Here is a 17,700-nt window from a genome sequence, read left to right as displayed (position 1 = left end):
TCGTAAGTACGTCCTCCCCCGAGGAGAGTCTGGACGTGGTATTGGAGACTCTCACTAATTCTCTGTTTGAGCCTCACGGGTCAGTGAGCAACAGGCTCTGTCTGTGCACAGTTCCTGTATGCATGCTTGGGATAATGGAAATGGGCTATCGTTGAGCACGAACCTTGCATTCCTACCTAAGGTGATTACGGCTTTCTACTTGAACCAATCAGTGGAACTAAAGGCTTTCCACCCACCTCCCCTTGATCGGAGGAGGATATGAAACTGAATTCCCTCTGTCTAGTGAGGGCATTCAGAGATTATGTGTATAGGATGAAAGCGCTGCGTCAGTCTGACTAGTTCTTCATTTGCTATGGTGAAAGAACCCTGGGTGAAGCCCTCTCGAAGCAGCGAATGCCCCACTGGATTGTGGACACAGTATCGTCTGCGTACAATAATGCCGACCTACGCCCACCTGGATGGGTCGGTATACTGGTTTTACCGTGTACCGCGGTTTAGGTATATTATATCTTTTTATTCTACATCGCAACGAGCTATTGGGGATGGTAGTATTAAGATTTACAAGACTATTACATCTAAAGATGTAATATGTAATGAAAGATCACACATGGTTACTCTGACTAGTTTATTATACTTTTTTTTAACCAACATCACAATAAACATGGGAAAATAAACACAACTATTCTGGGTATTCTTGAAATTAATTTCAAATAAATAATAATAATTTAACCGTTATATGCAAGATGTGTGCATATAGCATTATGATGCATGTCTAGTTTGCTCTTTCATTTGAGGGCAGGATTGCACTTTAGATTTAGCAAACCCACAATTTTAGCCTTCACAAAGGAATTACATCAGCTACTTACCTCAAATTTGTAACATATATCAAGATCCAGAGATCAGAGCCATGTAACAGAACCGTATATAATCCTACTCAATCATACTTTGGCTCACAGGTTCTCTTGCTAGCATTTAGGCATTACAATACACATCACACCCTCAAGGTCTTCCAATAAAACAAGTAAAGCATAATGGTTTCCACCACATCTTGCAAGCTGTATAAGCACTATAGGACACATTGGCATCTGGTCAACAGAGAAAAGAAAACTTTAATTTTTTGTATTGATACCCATGGCGGGTATCAATACATTCAAATTCATTGCAGCACCATAAAAGTGTACAGAAAACTTGAAAGTTTAATTAGGTGTTACTTTCTTTCATTTTTTTTTTTAACTTTGTATTCCCATCACCAATAAACCTTAACCCATGATGCGTGGAGAATCCTTGCTGTGGCATCTGCAGTGCATCATCACTCAACTTTCACCACTTCGTGGTTGGTTGCAGACAAACCTTTGCCATGACAATGTGCTGAGAAAACTTGTGGAGCTTCTGGAGAATCAAAAGGACAGATAACCAAGTATCCAGTTTTGTCAAGGAAGGTGGGAATGAGACAGTGGGCTAGGAAGTAGCTCAAGAAAGACGAGAGGCTTTGATACTAAACGACTGGATTCACAAGAACCTTATTAGCATTCATCTTGGACTACCTTAAAAAAAAAAGTAGTCTGTGAAACAAGCCAACAGGGTCTGTGATCTAATGAAGGTACACACTGAAAGCAATGTTGGGGCTTTATAAAATTGGAAAATACAGGCTAAGAACTTTGTTGAGCTCACTGTACCACTGGGGTAGGTCCTTGGTCTACTCAATAAAGAAATTAAAATACACAAGTACTAAACATCAGGCACAATTAATAGCAGTATATCATCTGTCTATGTCATACCACAGGAAGTTATAGAGCAAACAAACATTTTAAAATCCTAAGCTTTGGTAATAGTTACAATTTCTCATGGTGGGGTTAAGTGCCATTTTTCAACATCTAGATTTGTTTCCTGAATGGATCCAGGAGGACGCTCTAGCTGTTGTTGTAATTTGTCAAGAGTACTTCTGCCATTGTAGTTCTTAATGTATTTCAACAAGGAAATTCAGACAGGCAACACTACATTTGTTGTCACTAACAAAATACAGTTTTAGCAACTGGACCATCAGCTTTAGGACTGGACCCTGGTATGTTAAACAGAAGGTCACACGTACAATGACAAAAATAAAATAGACATTATATAAACTGCATCCAGGAAAACACAAAATGCTTACATTAATCTGAAACAGACATTTTTAAAAACAGCCCTCTGCTAGCATTTGAAAACAAGAACTATCAAAAGAAAAACAAAGATTCCAGACTCTTCTGCAGACAATGAACACTAATAAAAAGGCATAAAACTTAATGCACTAAGGCATGAATCAGAATTTGTATCGGGACAGTATATGCCTGCTCATTTCTCTAGTTTCTTTCATACACATCTATTAAGGTGCTCCCAGATATGCTGCACAGCATTTGGAGAAATACAAAGCCAAACTTATATGCATTTCAGGTTTATTGTTATTGCTTTTCAGAGTCAACCGCCAACCACTCTGACTATGAGACAAGTCTCCATTTTTCAACTCTTTCAGTTGTTGCAGTCTCTAAAACAGGATGTTTTAAACTTCTTTATATGAACTGTCTTTGGAAAGTTAATACATTTTACCATTTTGGTTGCACTTTCCATTATCGTGTTGCCCAATCCAGGTGTAGTAAGCTTTAGATTTTAGATCACCTAAAATACATAGAACTATTCTCTATATTGTGTAATACATTTCAAAGCGTGTTTATTTCACTGTTAAATACCAAGTACATATTGTATTCCATTAAATACAATATTTGTAGTAGAACGTGCAGCCACCACTGATATAGTGTACTGGGTTAGCTTTAGGATTAATTTTAACCACATTCTTTCTCATAATTGTAATAATAAAAGCAGAACATTTAAAGAAAGTATTTAATATAGTAATAGCATAAAACAAAATAAAAATAACTGGCCACCTTAGATTACACATTATGTGTTACCTGCAACTTTACTTTCACATTTGCTTAGTTTGACTTTTTTGTGTACACTAAAAAGGCAGGTGTCTGAAAATGACCAATTTCAACGGACTGCTTCTTTTTCATTTTTTATTTTTAAAAGAATAATCCAATTATCTTTAGAGGAACGGATTCTTCTTATTGTCATTAAAAAAGACAACAGAAATACAACTGATGACAAAGATAATGAAAGTATGTGTTAGTAAATAATTGATGAGGAAAACAAATGGCTATTTATATACACAAGTAACAGAAATGTCATAGCAAAACGTATGCAGGGTGGTTTTAAATATAACGTATATCTTTTTTTTAAATACTGTCTTTTGAACAGACATATTTTTAGATTGATTTAATAACAGGTAACTATATTGTTGCCTTTTTAAGGATCCATGCGGTGCAATTATTCTACTTGACTGCTAAACCACTTATTTTCTCAATGCCTGAGAGATCAGCTACATCCGTCAACAAACTAAAATGTCTAGCATGTGCAGCTAGATTTTTTAGCTAGGCAAAAACATAGCAAAGAAACTTTAACTTTTTTTTTTAATGTATTCATTAACTATGTCCTCTCAATGTTTAATTGTTATTTAAGAAACAAAAATGAGACACACTATCAAAAATTTGTTTTAGTGAACGACATTGTTTCCACTAGTTGGCTCCTTTCTTGAGGTCACAAGGCCAATTACCATGCAAAACTGATGTACTTGACAGATTACAACAATTAAAATGTTTTGATATTCTTTTCTAATGTTTGTTGTTTTAAAAAAAAAAAAAAACAACAAAAGGGTTGTTTCATAAACAGCAAAACATATTTTAAAGAATATCCACCCCCTCTAACAAAGCAATGCCAGATTTCAGATCTTAACTGTGCAGAACACCAAATCAAATGCTATTGCATCTATTGATGACATAACTGATAATCATTTTGAAAAAAGTGGCAATGCACACATTGCTATTAACTCTGCGAGACCCAAGCATTAATCGAAATTAGAAAAAAAAAAGGTTTTAAAATAGTAAAAAACCTCGGGTTGGAAATTGTGAATTTTTGGAATCTGAGTATTTTGGCCCACTTTGTGGCAATGTTATTAATATGCAACATGACTGAAAAATTAAAACCAAGGTCTTTTCATTCAGCATCCCTGAAACTACACTAATCAAAATAAAATGACAACTGTATGACAAAGTAGTCATTTTAATAATTTAACATTTATAATGTTACCCCATATTCGTGAACAAGACACTGACAGCAAAAGTTGAAACACTATGACTAGGTCACTTGAGCCGTTTTGAAGCTCAGACTAAAAATGACAGAAAATGTTTTTATTTTATTTTTATTTTTTTAGCAAAGATCATTAGGTGTGCCTAATCGTTGTCTATACAGATTTTTATTTATTTATTTTTTATTATTTTCTTTTTATACTTCACTTACCTGAAATAGAGAAGTTCAAACTCACAGGGAGACAAAACTTTTCACAAGGGTGCAGCCATGTTGTTTTGAATCAAGATAGTTCTACTTCTGTCCATAAAATGCCAGCACTCAAATGTTGCACACAAACAACAATGGATCTCAGGAGACAGAATATGTTGTGTTGAGCTACTCATTGTACAGGTCATGTGACAACATTTTTTTCAAAATGTTGCATATTTGCAACACAAGGTCTCAGAGGGCATAGCTATTAAAGACTAAAACAAATAAAGTAAACTAGGAAAAACAAACCTTTTGTCTTTAGAAATTTGACATTTACATGCAGTGTATGGATTTTTATTGGAGGGGCATTACATCTTTAATAGGAAAAGTCAAGCAAATAAAATACATTACAAGCATAACTACAATAAGGAGAATCCATATAGCAAAAAATAAACAGTAGAAACTTTCATTTAAAAAAAAAAATATACAATTACACAAAATCATCTGAAGTTTCACTAATAAAAAAGTACATACACACACACACACACACATATATATATATATATATATATATATATATATATATATATATATATATATATATATATATATATATATATATATATATATATATATATATATATATATATATATATATATATATATATATATATATATATATATATATAATATATATATAATTCAAAAAGGGTCCAGAATATCCTTTTTAGGAAAAACGGAAAGTCAGGGGGGGGGGGGGGGCCCAGGGGTATCTAGTCGCTGAGTTGACCAAATTTTACACGATTTTATCAAGGAGGTCCTCAGCTTTAGAAAATGTATTAAGTTTTACAACTAATGGGACCACTTTTAATGCAATTGGAAAACCATTACACACAGCACTTTCACAAAAGCTAGTGAAAAATGTCCCCTCGGATTCACAACTTCACTCGAGAAAACTACCATAGCCACATATGTGCAGACTGCTTATAAAAGCACAGAATGAAGCTAGAACTGCAAAATCTGCATGGAACACATTTATATATCTGCAAAAGCCAAACTACTGAATGGCGGTTTATTTCTTTTCGTGTCTTACAAAGCCAATAAGTGACTTAATACACTGTAGATGAGTGTAATTAAACTTAATGGGTCTATTGAACAGCATGTCAGTAACAGTCCATTCTATACCCTATGTTGTATTAGTGTGTCGTATAGATAGATAGACAGATATATAGACACACACACACACACACACACACAAAGCATCAAAATAAACTAATCACTATTATAACACATTTATTTTGGGGAAAAAAAAAAAGGTACATAAATGATGGACATTGACAAAATGTTTTTGGTTTCTTTTTAATCACTCGATCATTCATCCTTGACCATGACACGCTTGAGTGACTGACAATCATATGCACTTAATCACCTAATTAGTGAGACAGTTGATTGGACACTGGTATGGAGTGATTTCAGCTGTTGAATTGCAAGCTTGAATAAAAGCAATAAAGAAAATCACAGAAATAAAAAACAATATGCCACGTCTGTCAAGAGGGCAGCGCCTTCGTGCAATCGGCATGTTGAACGCTGGACTAGGGCTTGACTACGGCTCGCCGTCTTGGGTGTTCACAGCCAGCAATTTCAAACATGGCAAGACGGTATAACCAGACACACACTGTCAATGACGCGCCACGAACTGGGAGACCAAGAGTCACAACACCTGCCCAAGATCGACAGATCATTTTGCAGCATCTTCCTGATGTCAATTGTTAAGTCAGCACAATAAAAAGTCACTGTACCTGCTCTAAAACAGAGTTTGTCATTTTTTGATCACATCTAATGAATTTTATCGAAGTATAAGTGATACGTTTCTTTTGATGCTCAGTAGACAGATCCTGCTAAAAAAAAAAAAAACCCACACACAGCAACAATAAAAAAACAAACTTATTGTGTGTGCTATTTTCATGTAGAGTAAGTATTAATCCAGGACAATTCAGTGTCTTCACAGAGCTGCTACCCTTCAATGCTCTGCAGTGCTCTATGGAATACAAAGTCCAAGTCAAATGTGAAAACACTTTGCATTTTATACAAAGATCTTTGCAGTTCAGAGAAAAGTTTGATAGGGGATGAAGTGGCTCTTATAAACACATTTCTTTAAAAACAATTCAATGTGCTTTGTGCTTCCTCTTCTTGTGTTTTTTGTCTTTTTTCTTGTTGGCACATTTAGGACAATACCATTGAACTTCTTCTGGGGGAGCTGCTGTGATCGAAACACAAGGCCTGAAGAGAATAAAAGTTATCTCGGTTAAAATATACAAAACAAAAAAGTAGTAACTTATGAGAAAGGGCTGACAAGTAAGAACATTATTTTGATAAATAGATTTATATCCATAAACACACAAGATAGCTGCTTCCGCACCCAGCACTCAAAGAAAATCACAGACGCTTGCCAAGCTTTTTGAGATGTTATAATAATAAAATAATGACTTGGATAGCATTATTGAGGAGTGTGGTGATATATCGAGTGATCAGGAGATGATTTGTTAGTATGCACGTCTATGAATTCATGTGACAAATACAGCGAACAAGGGGTGGGGCAGGGCTGGAGATGCCGTACTGAGTGTCCTTTTGATATGCAATGCCTTTTAAACTTGTTTTACTGTGAATAAAATTACTTTTAAAACAGCGCGTGACACTATTATAGCTCATTCTTTTGAATTTATTGCAGCTCATTAATTTATTACCTCTGTATTTTCAGTAAGAAACCTGGGTTTGTGTTATAGCTCTTCATTACAAATTAATTACTGTAGTTTCTGGAATGTGTAAACTTGTCAAAGTCTTCATATTGAAAAGGTCTTGTTTAATTAAGCATTCCGAGTCAAATTTAATTACCTTGTATTAGGATTTTTAAACAGACTAACTGGCTTGTTATTGCCACCATAATGTCAGGAAAAAGAATGAGAACTCATACCAGTGATACCAGTCATCGCAGCCATCACAGCCAATCATTGGGCTACCGTCATCAGCCTTGTTGCAGCCAGGGCAGATCCAGATCTGATTACCCCATTCATCCCGGATCTTGCATTGGAGAATATGATTTTTTTTTAGCTTGGATTATGTTGGCAAGTAAGTAAATAAGTAAACCATAAACAGAACAATTATATGGAAAATCTGCTACTGAAAATACAATACAGGCACAACAGGGAAAAACAACACCACAAACTAATGCAAATCTAAAACAGCTGTATGGTAAACTACTGTTTAAATTATACAATACTTCAAGAAATCTATGGGTAGGAAACTGAAGTAGATACACAGTATGTAACCATATAATATAATTTACTGGCTTTTATGCCACAGACACAGTCCTGTATTTTGTTAAGCTTAAAAAATGATTCAGAAAATATTTGCAGTATATGCACTACATGACATCTGTAGAGGACATTAATCTTAATCCTGTTTTTCTTCCATTTCTTTTTTTTCCCCCAAGTAACAATCCCTAAATATCACTTTCATGATATAGAATCAAACTACAAAATGTTCTCACAAACAGATTTAGAGTCTTTACATTTGGAACCCACTTAGAAATGAGGTATGTTCTATGGCTTTCACCAATGTGTGAACATTCTAAAGAAAATAAACAGACATGCAAGGTCACTGTAGATGCGATACTCACCACGTAGGTACTGACTGTTTCTGTCACCACACTCCTGACAGGTGTTTTGGAGGAGCCTGCTGCTGGCACTGCAGGTAAGGAAGGTGGCACTGCAGCTGGGGATGCAGCTGCTGGGGGTGGTGGTGGTGGTGGCTGAAGGGCCGGAGCAGGAGGGATAGCTGTGTGAACTGGAATCGGGACAGGGGGTGGGGGTGGTGGCGGAGTCTTGGGACGACTGACAGTAACAGGGGTCTTAGGGACTGGAGTCTTAGAAACTGGGGTCTTAACCTCTGGGGTAGAAACCACTTTGCTGATGACACTAGGAGAAAAAAGAAATAGGTTATTATAACCCTGGTTCCCTGAAATAGAAATGAAACCATTACCGAATGGGTATTTACCTCCTAAAGACCCAGAAACCTGAATGATATATGAAAGCTGCTCACCAAACCTGTGACTCAGTCATGGCTGATTCCTAAGGGCATAAAGGGACTGCGTGCACAGATATCAGCGCCATTTTTCCTTCAAGCCTGCTGCAATCATGAATGAAGTAACCTTGAAGGTTAATGGTTACATTTCTAAATTTCAGGGAACCAGGGTTATGATTCGTATTCAAGTATGAAACATAACCATTACTGAATGGGTCAGTATACCTAAGCCGTCGCAAGGGCAAGATTGCCAAACAACCAGAATTCTACAAGGCTAAGACAAGGCTGCCTTATGCGTTACTCTATGCCTGTACTTTAAGGGTTGACTTGGAAGCTGCCCTTAACACTAGTTCCAAAGCCAGGGTTTTGAGGATCCACAACATTTAGTCTGTAGAACCTAGTGAAAGTATGGGGAGTAGCCCACACTGCTGCACTGCAAATGTCCTTGGCAGATGCACCCTGAAGTTGCCATGCCCATGGTGGATTGGGCAGTGAGCTTCTCTGGAGGGGGAAAGTTAGTACCATACTGGGTAGGAACCGGGACGGTACTTTGTCAGTTTGGTACTGGTTCAGTGACTGTAGCACTGGGTTGGTTCAGTACCCGTGCGGTGGCATTAGGTCAGTACAAGAGTGTCACCAGTACGGTACCGGTGCAGTAACCTCAGTCCCGGGTCAGTATGGTACAATAGGGTACCAGGTCAGGTCGGTGACCTTGATAGTTAACATTGGTAGCAATGTACAGGGAGGCCCACCTGTAAAAACCACCAGTTTGTGCCAACATAAGACTGAGGGAATCCTGCTTGTTAGAGGTATGAATAGCCTTCGTAATGGTGATGGAAAAGCAGTCACCAAAACGGCAGCAAGATACTGTGGATGAGGCTGCAAGCAATCTCAACTGAATCGCATATCTAGGTTCAGCACAGTGCTGCTGAGTCCAGCAGCTGTGCATGTATTTCTGTAAAAAAAACTAAAAAAATACAACAGGAGAAAATTATTTCTCCCCAGAAAACAATAATACAACAAATACAGTTTACAAAATAAACTTCTTCTAATTAAAAAATGAGAATTTAATTTAACTCCAGCCAGAGTTATGCAGCATGGGGGGAGAGCACAAAGTCAGCCGACTTATGTTGCTTGATCCCTGGGAAGGAGAGACTCAAGTCGCTGGCTTCACGCAAGGCACAAGGCCACTGTGGAAAATAAATAGGCTGTGGTGCACAACATACATGTAAACAGAAAAACTATTAGAGCATTAATGTAATATTGCATAAATTAAGTGTCAGAAACAACAATTTGCAAAAAATTATACCATCATAAGCAACAAGTACTTCTCTAAAACCAGGCTCTCCTGTCAGGTCAGTCTTGAAAGGAAAAACGGCGCAGATATCTGTGAGCACAGTCCCTTTGTGCCCTCGGGGGCGAGACATTTTTTTACTTGAAAGAGAATCAATGAAAATGTTTGATTTAAAAGACAGCACCTACCGGAATAAAAAAAAAATAGAAGAAAACAAATGGATAGTCTTAAGCCGTTGAGTCAAGCAAAGCAGAAGCACTGCAAATAATGATAATCATATTTTCCAGAATTATCTAGTTTTTGACATAGGTTTACTCTGGCCAAGACCATCCAACTGACTATTTTGTCACAATAGTTTAAATGCCTGACCTTTGTTGACTGGATTGTCTGCCATGCTAGCAGTCAAAAAAAAAACAGCCACATACAATAATTGGGTTTGATAGATAAGAACATGTCCAGGAAGGCTATCCTGTTCAGGATGTCAACCCATGACCTTCTGGAATAAAGTCGGCTGGTCTACTTACTGAACCTCAAACAACCCCTGTAATGGACTTCACTGCACAAACCTAAATGCACTCTCAATTTTTTTTTCAGCAGTACAGGATTTTAAAAGAGAAACGTGTTAGGACACCCTTCATGACCAAATACTAGCAAATGAAAATATAAGAAATCTGTCTCTTACACTTAATATATTAAACAAACATTTAGTGTAAATTCTAAAGTTTAGTGTAAATTCTAAAACAGGTATAAAATTTATATATATATATATATATATATATATATATATATATATATATATATATATATATATATATATATATATATATATATACACATACACACACACACACACACACGCATACATACATACATACACACCAGTGCCTATAGAAAGTCTACACCCCCTTGAACTTTTTTTCATATTTTGTTGTGTCAGTGCCTCAGTTTCATGCATTTAAATGAGGATTTTTGGATTAGATTTGGTCGGGACTCTGACTGGGCCACTCAAGGACACTTACCTTTTTGTTCGTTAGCCACTCAACTGTAGCTTTGGCAGTGTACTTTTGGTCATTGTCTTGTTGAAAGGTGAACTTCTGTCCCAGTTACAGCTTTCTTGCAGAGGGCAGCATGGTTTTTCTTGCAGAGGGCAGCAGGTTTTCCTCAAGGACCTCTCTGTACTTTGCTCCATTCATTTTCACTTCTATCCTGGCAAGTGCCCCAGTCCCTGCCGATGAGAAACATCCCCATAACATGATGCTGCCACCACCATACTTCACAGTAGGGATGGTGTTCTTTGGGTGATGCGCTGTGTTGGTTTTGGGCCAAACATAATGCTTTGCATTTAGGCCAAAAAGTTTAATTTTAGTGTTGTCAGACCACAAAAGTTTTTGCCACATGGTTTGGTTTTGGTTTTTTTTGCATCCTTCAAAACGGAATTCAAGGTGGGCTTTCTTGAGTAATGGCTTCCTTCTTGCCACCCTACCATACAGGGCAGATTTGTGGAGTACTTGGGATATTGTTGTCACATGAACACTTTGACCAGTCTTAAAAGCCTGTAGCTCGTGCAAAGTTGCCATTGGCCTCTTGGTAGCCTCTCTGATCAGTCTCCTTCTTGCTCAGTCATCCAGTTTGGAGGGATGGCCTGATCGAGTCTTGGTTGTGCCATACACATTACACTTCTTAATAATCGTCTTGACCATGCTCCAAGAGATATTCAAGGTCTTTGATAATTTTTATACCCATCCCCTGATCTGTGCCTTTCAACAACTTTGTCCCGAAGTTCTTTTGAAAGTGCCTTGGTGCTCATGGTTGAGTCTTTGCTTTGAAATGTACTACCCAGCAGATGGAACCTACAGGAACTGCTGAATTTATCTTGAAATCACTACCGGTGGGGGGGGGGGCAGACACTTATCCAACCAAGCTATTTCAGTTTTTATTTTTAAATTAATTTTCACTTAGAAGTTGTGGGGTAGGATGTGTAAAATAATAAAAAAAATAATAATAATGCACTAATTCCAGGCTAATAACGCAACAAAAAGGTGAAAATTTTGAAAGGGGCTGTAGACTTTCTATAGGCACTGTATGTATGTATGCATGTATATATCAGAAAATCACACATTTCACAACAATTTTTTTTTTCAATGTGAGAAACTGCAGCCACTGAAAATATCTACTCAATACTTAAATCATGCCGATAGTATATGAAACAGCACTTTAAGGTCTCTACATAAAAGCTTTTACAAACGACATTAAAGTGAATACTTCCTTCCTGAAATAGTGGTGGAAGTGAGGGCATCTGGGAGGAACAAAGACATTGTATAAACATGGCACTGGTCAATGAAACCACTTCCTGCTACCTTCCACAATGCTTTGAGATGCTACAATATGCATTGATTATTGATCACCTGTCCTTAAAATTCCAAAGCTTTGATTACACATTGGTATCAAATTAGAACCCAGTTTGAAGTCTCTTGCTGCTGGTTTGCATTAAAACCTTCAGTGTATGAGAGTGTGCTTCTTTCAGTGCTAGTAGGGTAGATTAGTGTGTTGCTAGGATACATACTTAGGCCTCTACTTTCACCTTGTCAAGCCAAATCAGAAGTATTCCAATTGTATTCAACATTTTCTTGATTTAAACATTAACACTTTTTTTTTTTTTTTTTTTTTTTTTTTTAATTTTTTTTAAATCTATTAAATCTACTGATATACCTTATTTTGCTTCAAAACATGTGGTGTTTGGATTATATGGCAATATTATAGAAGAAGCTAAATTTCGTATGATAGTTAAAATTAGTCAGGATTCGTGAGATTAATTCAAATGTTTTGCTTTTGGACATAAAATGTTAACAGTAATGAATAATCATAGTTCATAAATATATAATCACAAATACAGTATTTATTATTGGAGCAATGTTAAAGGGGCATCTAATGCAGACACAAGCATATTCTTTTCAGTTGTTAAACTCAAGTCCATTGTACTACTTTTTTTTTTTTTTATAATCTGAAGTGTTCTAATTTGAATGTAAGTTGTGCCTTTTTGTTTAACTATTATGCATAGCTGTGTTTTTAGTTATTAGATCTTCTGTTAAAAAATAAAAAGTTTGTTCTTTATTTAAAAAAATAAAACGTCAATGCATTATTTATCGTTGGTAAATGTCTATATGACAATCGAATACGAAATTAGGGTGCTGACTGCACCACCACTAACCCATCTTTTCCGTTTACACTCCATCTGAAACTTCTTCTCCTGGACTCCCTATTGAATGGCCAGTCTCTAGTGGAGTAACTGACACTTCCCACAGCTGTGCTTCATAATAGCACCTTGCTGCTTATGTTACAGCACTGGACAATTTTGGTCACAGTGAGTTAAGTGCCACAAACACTGGCCCTATTCATGAAAACGTGCTGTAGGAGGGGCATTCAGCGGGGTTCCATTTCCCTGATTCTCTGTCACAGAATAGAGACTGCACAAAACAGGTCACAAGTTGCTTTGCCTGTAATGGATACCCACTGCTTGACAAGTCACTAAAGAGTCAATCCTTCCTGCCCCTGACCACACATACTGAGTAAAGGTTAGAGGAAGGCCTGGTGTGACTATGGCCACACCAGTGGTTTAATAACCCCATTACTCAGCTATTGTGTGCAAACACTGCACTGCCCACAAGCTTAATGGCTAAACTCAGAGTGGTTGTAGGACAATGATTCAGTTATTTTCTTTACAAGTGCAGTATCCATTTTAAAACTAAATATCACTGAGTTGCCCATTGATTAACTCAACTTATATTCCAAGTAACAATAAAACTACTTAGTGTCTCAAATATGCAACATGGTGAAATAAATTGATAGAACATAAGCTCAATAAGAGATCAAATATGAGACAGGTCTTGGTGCCCCTGTGGAGGATACCAATGTACCATTGTAAAATAACCATGTGTATATTAGTTACATTCAACAGCTTGGGATTTAAAATGTGTAATAATTGTGGGTCGCATATTTGTTCCACACAGAAAATCTGTGAAACTGAAACTGGTGCAAGACTGCTATGGCCACTGACTGTGTACAAGGTTTCCTTGACAACAGTTGAGAAGCTGGAAGCTTTAATCAGTTCACACGTCAGGAAATGGTTGGGAGTTCCACGCTGCCTCAGCAGAGTGGGACTTTATGGTAAAGGAATACCGCAGCTACCAATCTCTGCTCTAACCGAGGAGTTTAAGTGCGTCAAAATCCGATTGGTCTGACTTAGTAGATTCACGCGACAAATGCATAAGGGAGGCAGCACCTGTGTTGAAAACTGGAAGAAAATGGACGGCAAAGAAAGCTGTGGAAGATGCTAAGGCTGCCCTTCGAATCAGAGATATTATGGGGCAAGTTCAACATGGAAAAGGGGGTCTTGGTCTCAGTTCAGCTCCTCCTACATGGCACAAGGCAACCCCAGCTCAACAGAGAAAGCTGGTAGTCAACAAGGTGCAAAAGCAGGAGGAGTGGATCAGGTGTGCAAAGGCTGTTTCCCAGGCCAAGCAAGGAGAATGGATGAGATGGGAGAGTGTGGAACAATGCAAGATCGGCTGGCAAGAGGGACAGTGGAACAGAACAGGATCAGTTTCCTCATCAGATCAACATATGATGTTCTCCCATCACCACAGAACCTAAACCTCTGGGTGGGTGAGGATCCTTCATGTCCTTTGTGTTCATCACCTGCAACATTAAGGCACATTTTGTCAGGATGTAAGGTGGGTCTTAGCCAAGGACGGTTTACTTGTCGCCATGACCAGGTGCTGCGATGTTTGGCCTTAGCACTGGAAGACAAGCGTAACCTGACCAATAAGTTGCCACAAGTTCCATCAAAGCATTACACACAAAAGATAATATTCCTCCCTCCAGGAGAGCAACCACCAAGAAAAGGTGTTAAAACCAAGCCTCACCCAGGAGACCTGGAAGCTGCTAGAGCCTGGTAGATGCTGGAAGATGTTGGTCAACGGCTTATTTTTCCACCTGAGATTGCCACCACTAACCTTCAACCAGACATTGTCTTGTGGTCTGGATCAGCACGCTTTGTTCATCTGGTAGAGTTAGCAGTGCCATGGAAGGATGCTGTGGATGAGGCATATGAGAGAAAGAAACTTCAGTATGCTCAACTAGCTGCTGAAGCAGAACAGTGAGGATGGAGAGTCCAAGTTTACCCAGTGGAGGTGGGTTGTCGAGGATTTGTGGCACACTCTACAACCCAGTTTCTCAGAGATGTCGTGTTCAGTGGCCAAGAGTTGCGTCGCACAGTGAACACAGAACTTATCTGAGGCAGCAAAAAGGAGCAGCAACAGGCTGTGGTTGAGACAGAAAGATTCTGGATGGGGATCTCAAGCACAATAGAAAGAAAGCAACACTGATGTACGGGTAAGTAAGCTGGGCTGAGCTGATTGGGGGATGGAGGGGGTGATGCTGGGACACCAGAATCACTGCTGAGCCCTCTTGAGGTGTCATGGGCTAGTTGACGAAACACAGGCGGGATGGAAGGTGCCCACTTGAAGACCCCAGAGATGTACCCTACTTGGCTCAATCCAGACGGTTGTCATGCTAATGCGCTGAGGAGACCGCACTGGGTTGATCCCCGGAGTCAGCATCGCAGCCATTGTGTGTGCTGATGCACTGGAGGCAAAATAAGCTTGTCCCTGGAGCCAGCATTACACTTCAGCAATCAACAGAAGGATACCTACATCATCAGATGGAAAGCAACACAAGTGGATGGAGATGCAGATGGCTCACATTAGTTTACTGTAAAGCTACGTCTTAGTTGGTGCTTACCTTGACGACAGCAGAGTTCAAATCAGCATGAAGTTTAACATCTACTCTCATGCAATGGAAATCCCCTTCAAGAATTTAGTAATTCACCTCAATTGTGCACATTCCTATTTCTTGATTATTCATGAGCACGGTAACTGCATGCCAGTTTGTGTTATACGTGATAAAGAATTGAGTAGATGTTAAGCATAGACGATCAAGACAGCCTTGAATTCTGAGGTGAAACCAGACATTTCTCTTTCTCAGTAAGTAAAAACATTTTGCTTAACTCATATTTCCATACATCTAGGAAATTTAATATAAGGACTATTTCAACAAAACTTTCAATCTGAATACAAGTTTCTTAACTATAATGGATGTCCTAGACACACTGATACTATTCTGACTACCTGACCAAGATTTATATCAGGGGGAATTTAAATGCGGCTTTTAACAGATAAGAAATTCTACGTAGCTACTTAAGTTAACTAAATTTGTGATCAAGCAGCAGAGATAACAAATTGTTTTAAAAAACACTCAAATGTTTAAACTGTGCAGAAACTAATAAAATCTGAATTCATTAAGGAGAAGTGCTTTTTTTTTTTTTTTTTTTAATTAAATTGGTGAGACCTACAATCTAATCTAATCTAAAGCTTTACCTACCAATTGAGATCTATTTCAATTTTTCAGCAAACATCAAGAAACATTTACGCTACTAAAAAGTAAATACATCTTAAAACAAACAAACAAATAAATAAACAAACAAATAAATAAATGTCAACATTTCTGGCTTTTAGTCAGTAAAAAACATGACGGCAAACATGTTACAGTGCTGGTTAGATTAGATTAGTATTTAAGGCTACTGTCGCTTCTGGAAATTTACATACACCCACGTATCACGGTGTATGCATTCGGATCATGTTTGATAAACTTCATGCACCATATCTATCTTGCTGAACTGTGCATGACTCACGAAGTTCTACAGTTAACCTAAAGTGGTAGAAGAGTTTTAAATTCTTGTAACGCAAATTCCATGTATAATTTGAGAAGTAGCATTTTTTATTTTTTATTTTTTTAATCACGCGCAAGAGTTGCATATCCCTCAGATATGCTCAGAAATTAAAGAGAAAATATGTCTTCTGTGTGTTTTTGTTAACTGTTTGTGTTTTTCACTATAGACAGTTAAAGCACTTCTCCGGAGCTGTCGAAAAAGGGTCTGCACTATCCGGAGCATCACTGCACTTCACACAAACCTGTGTCCACAACGAGCACCTGCACATCTGCACGCACCCAGGACTGGTGACCGCGTCTTGCGTTTTTGTTCGGGAATGTGCCCAGTTTGTTATCCCCGTGCTATACACATTGTTGTGTATAGCCGGGGAGTTATTATTTATCGGTCACCAGACCTGGATTACGAATTAAAGCACTTTGTTCACTGAATCACTGTTGTCTGTTGTTCACTCCTGCACCGCATCACCGCTACACCTGTTCCCCTTACCAACCACTTTGCCACAACTGTTCATATTAACATCCCTTAATAATTGTAATATGGTAACAAAGTGACAAGACAAGATGACAAGACAAGACAAGATTGGCCTCAGTAGGGATAACAATGGCTTCATACCTAGTCTAGGTGTTGTGAGTCTAGGGCTGTTTTTCTTTTTAGGTTTGCTGATGAAAGGTTTTGGTGCTAGTACTAGCAGGCATCCGCAAGTGTCATAAAGCCTAAACATTTTGATAGATAAATAAATAAATAAATAGATGCATCCTAAGGAGTGAAAAGCTGTCGCTCGAAGTTTGAGTTGTTGAATCTGTTAAATTACTCTGTGTAGACCCAATAAAAAATACACATAATGACGCTTAACTGACTGAAACAGCCAAATGCAAAAATACTGAAAGAAAATAAAATGATAGTTGAGGTCCACGAAGCTATGAAACGGAACTGAATAAGCAGTACTGGGTGAAGCTGTAAAAGAAGTGAAAGGGATACTGTGTACAACAAAATATCTGGAAGCTGCTTTAAATTAGATGCTTCGGTGAGCAGCAGGGTAGCAGAATGTCTACAATTTTCAGGGCACAGCCTCCAAACCTCACGGAAATTTGAGGGGTGGTGGGGGGTTGCAGCAGTGGTGCAGTTATTTAAAAACTGGACCGATCATAACCAACTTGTATCCCCAGTTAGAATTAGT

General features: G+C 38.0%; 1 protein-coding gene across 1 annotated transcript in view; it reads right to left on the bottom strand.

Moving 5' to 3' along the window:
* Positions 1 to 6,235: 6,235 nt before the first annotated feature.
* LOC121318262 (transcription initiation factor TFIID subunit 3-like) overlaps positions 6,236 to 17,700 on the bottom strand; it is a 56,880-nt gene continuing 45,415 nt past the window's right edge. Inside the window, exons 5-7 of the mRNA XM_041254737.1 lie at positions 8,039 to 8,336; positions 7,334 to 7,440; positions 6,236 to 6,642 (exon numbers count right to left, since the gene is read on the bottom strand). Of these exons, the coding sequence (XP_041110671.1) occupies positions 6,528 to 6,642; positions 7,334 to 7,440; positions 8,039 to 8,336 (520 nt within the window). The 3' untranslated portion in view covers positions 6,236 to 6,527. The remainder of the gene's footprint in view (positions 6,643 to 7,333; positions 7,441 to 8,038; positions 8,337 to 17,700) is intronic.

Source organism: Polyodon spathula, chromosome 7 (assembly GCF_017654505.1).
Source record: "Polyodon spathula isolate WHYD16114869_AA chromosome 7, ASM1765450v1, whole genome shotgun sequence".
NCBI lineage: Eukaryota > Metazoa > Chordata > Actinopteri > Acipenseriformes > Polyodontidae > Polyodon > Polyodon spathula.
The sequence above is the reverse complement of the archived record's forward strand: the minus strand, read 5'-3'. Positions and strand labels throughout refer to the sequence as shown.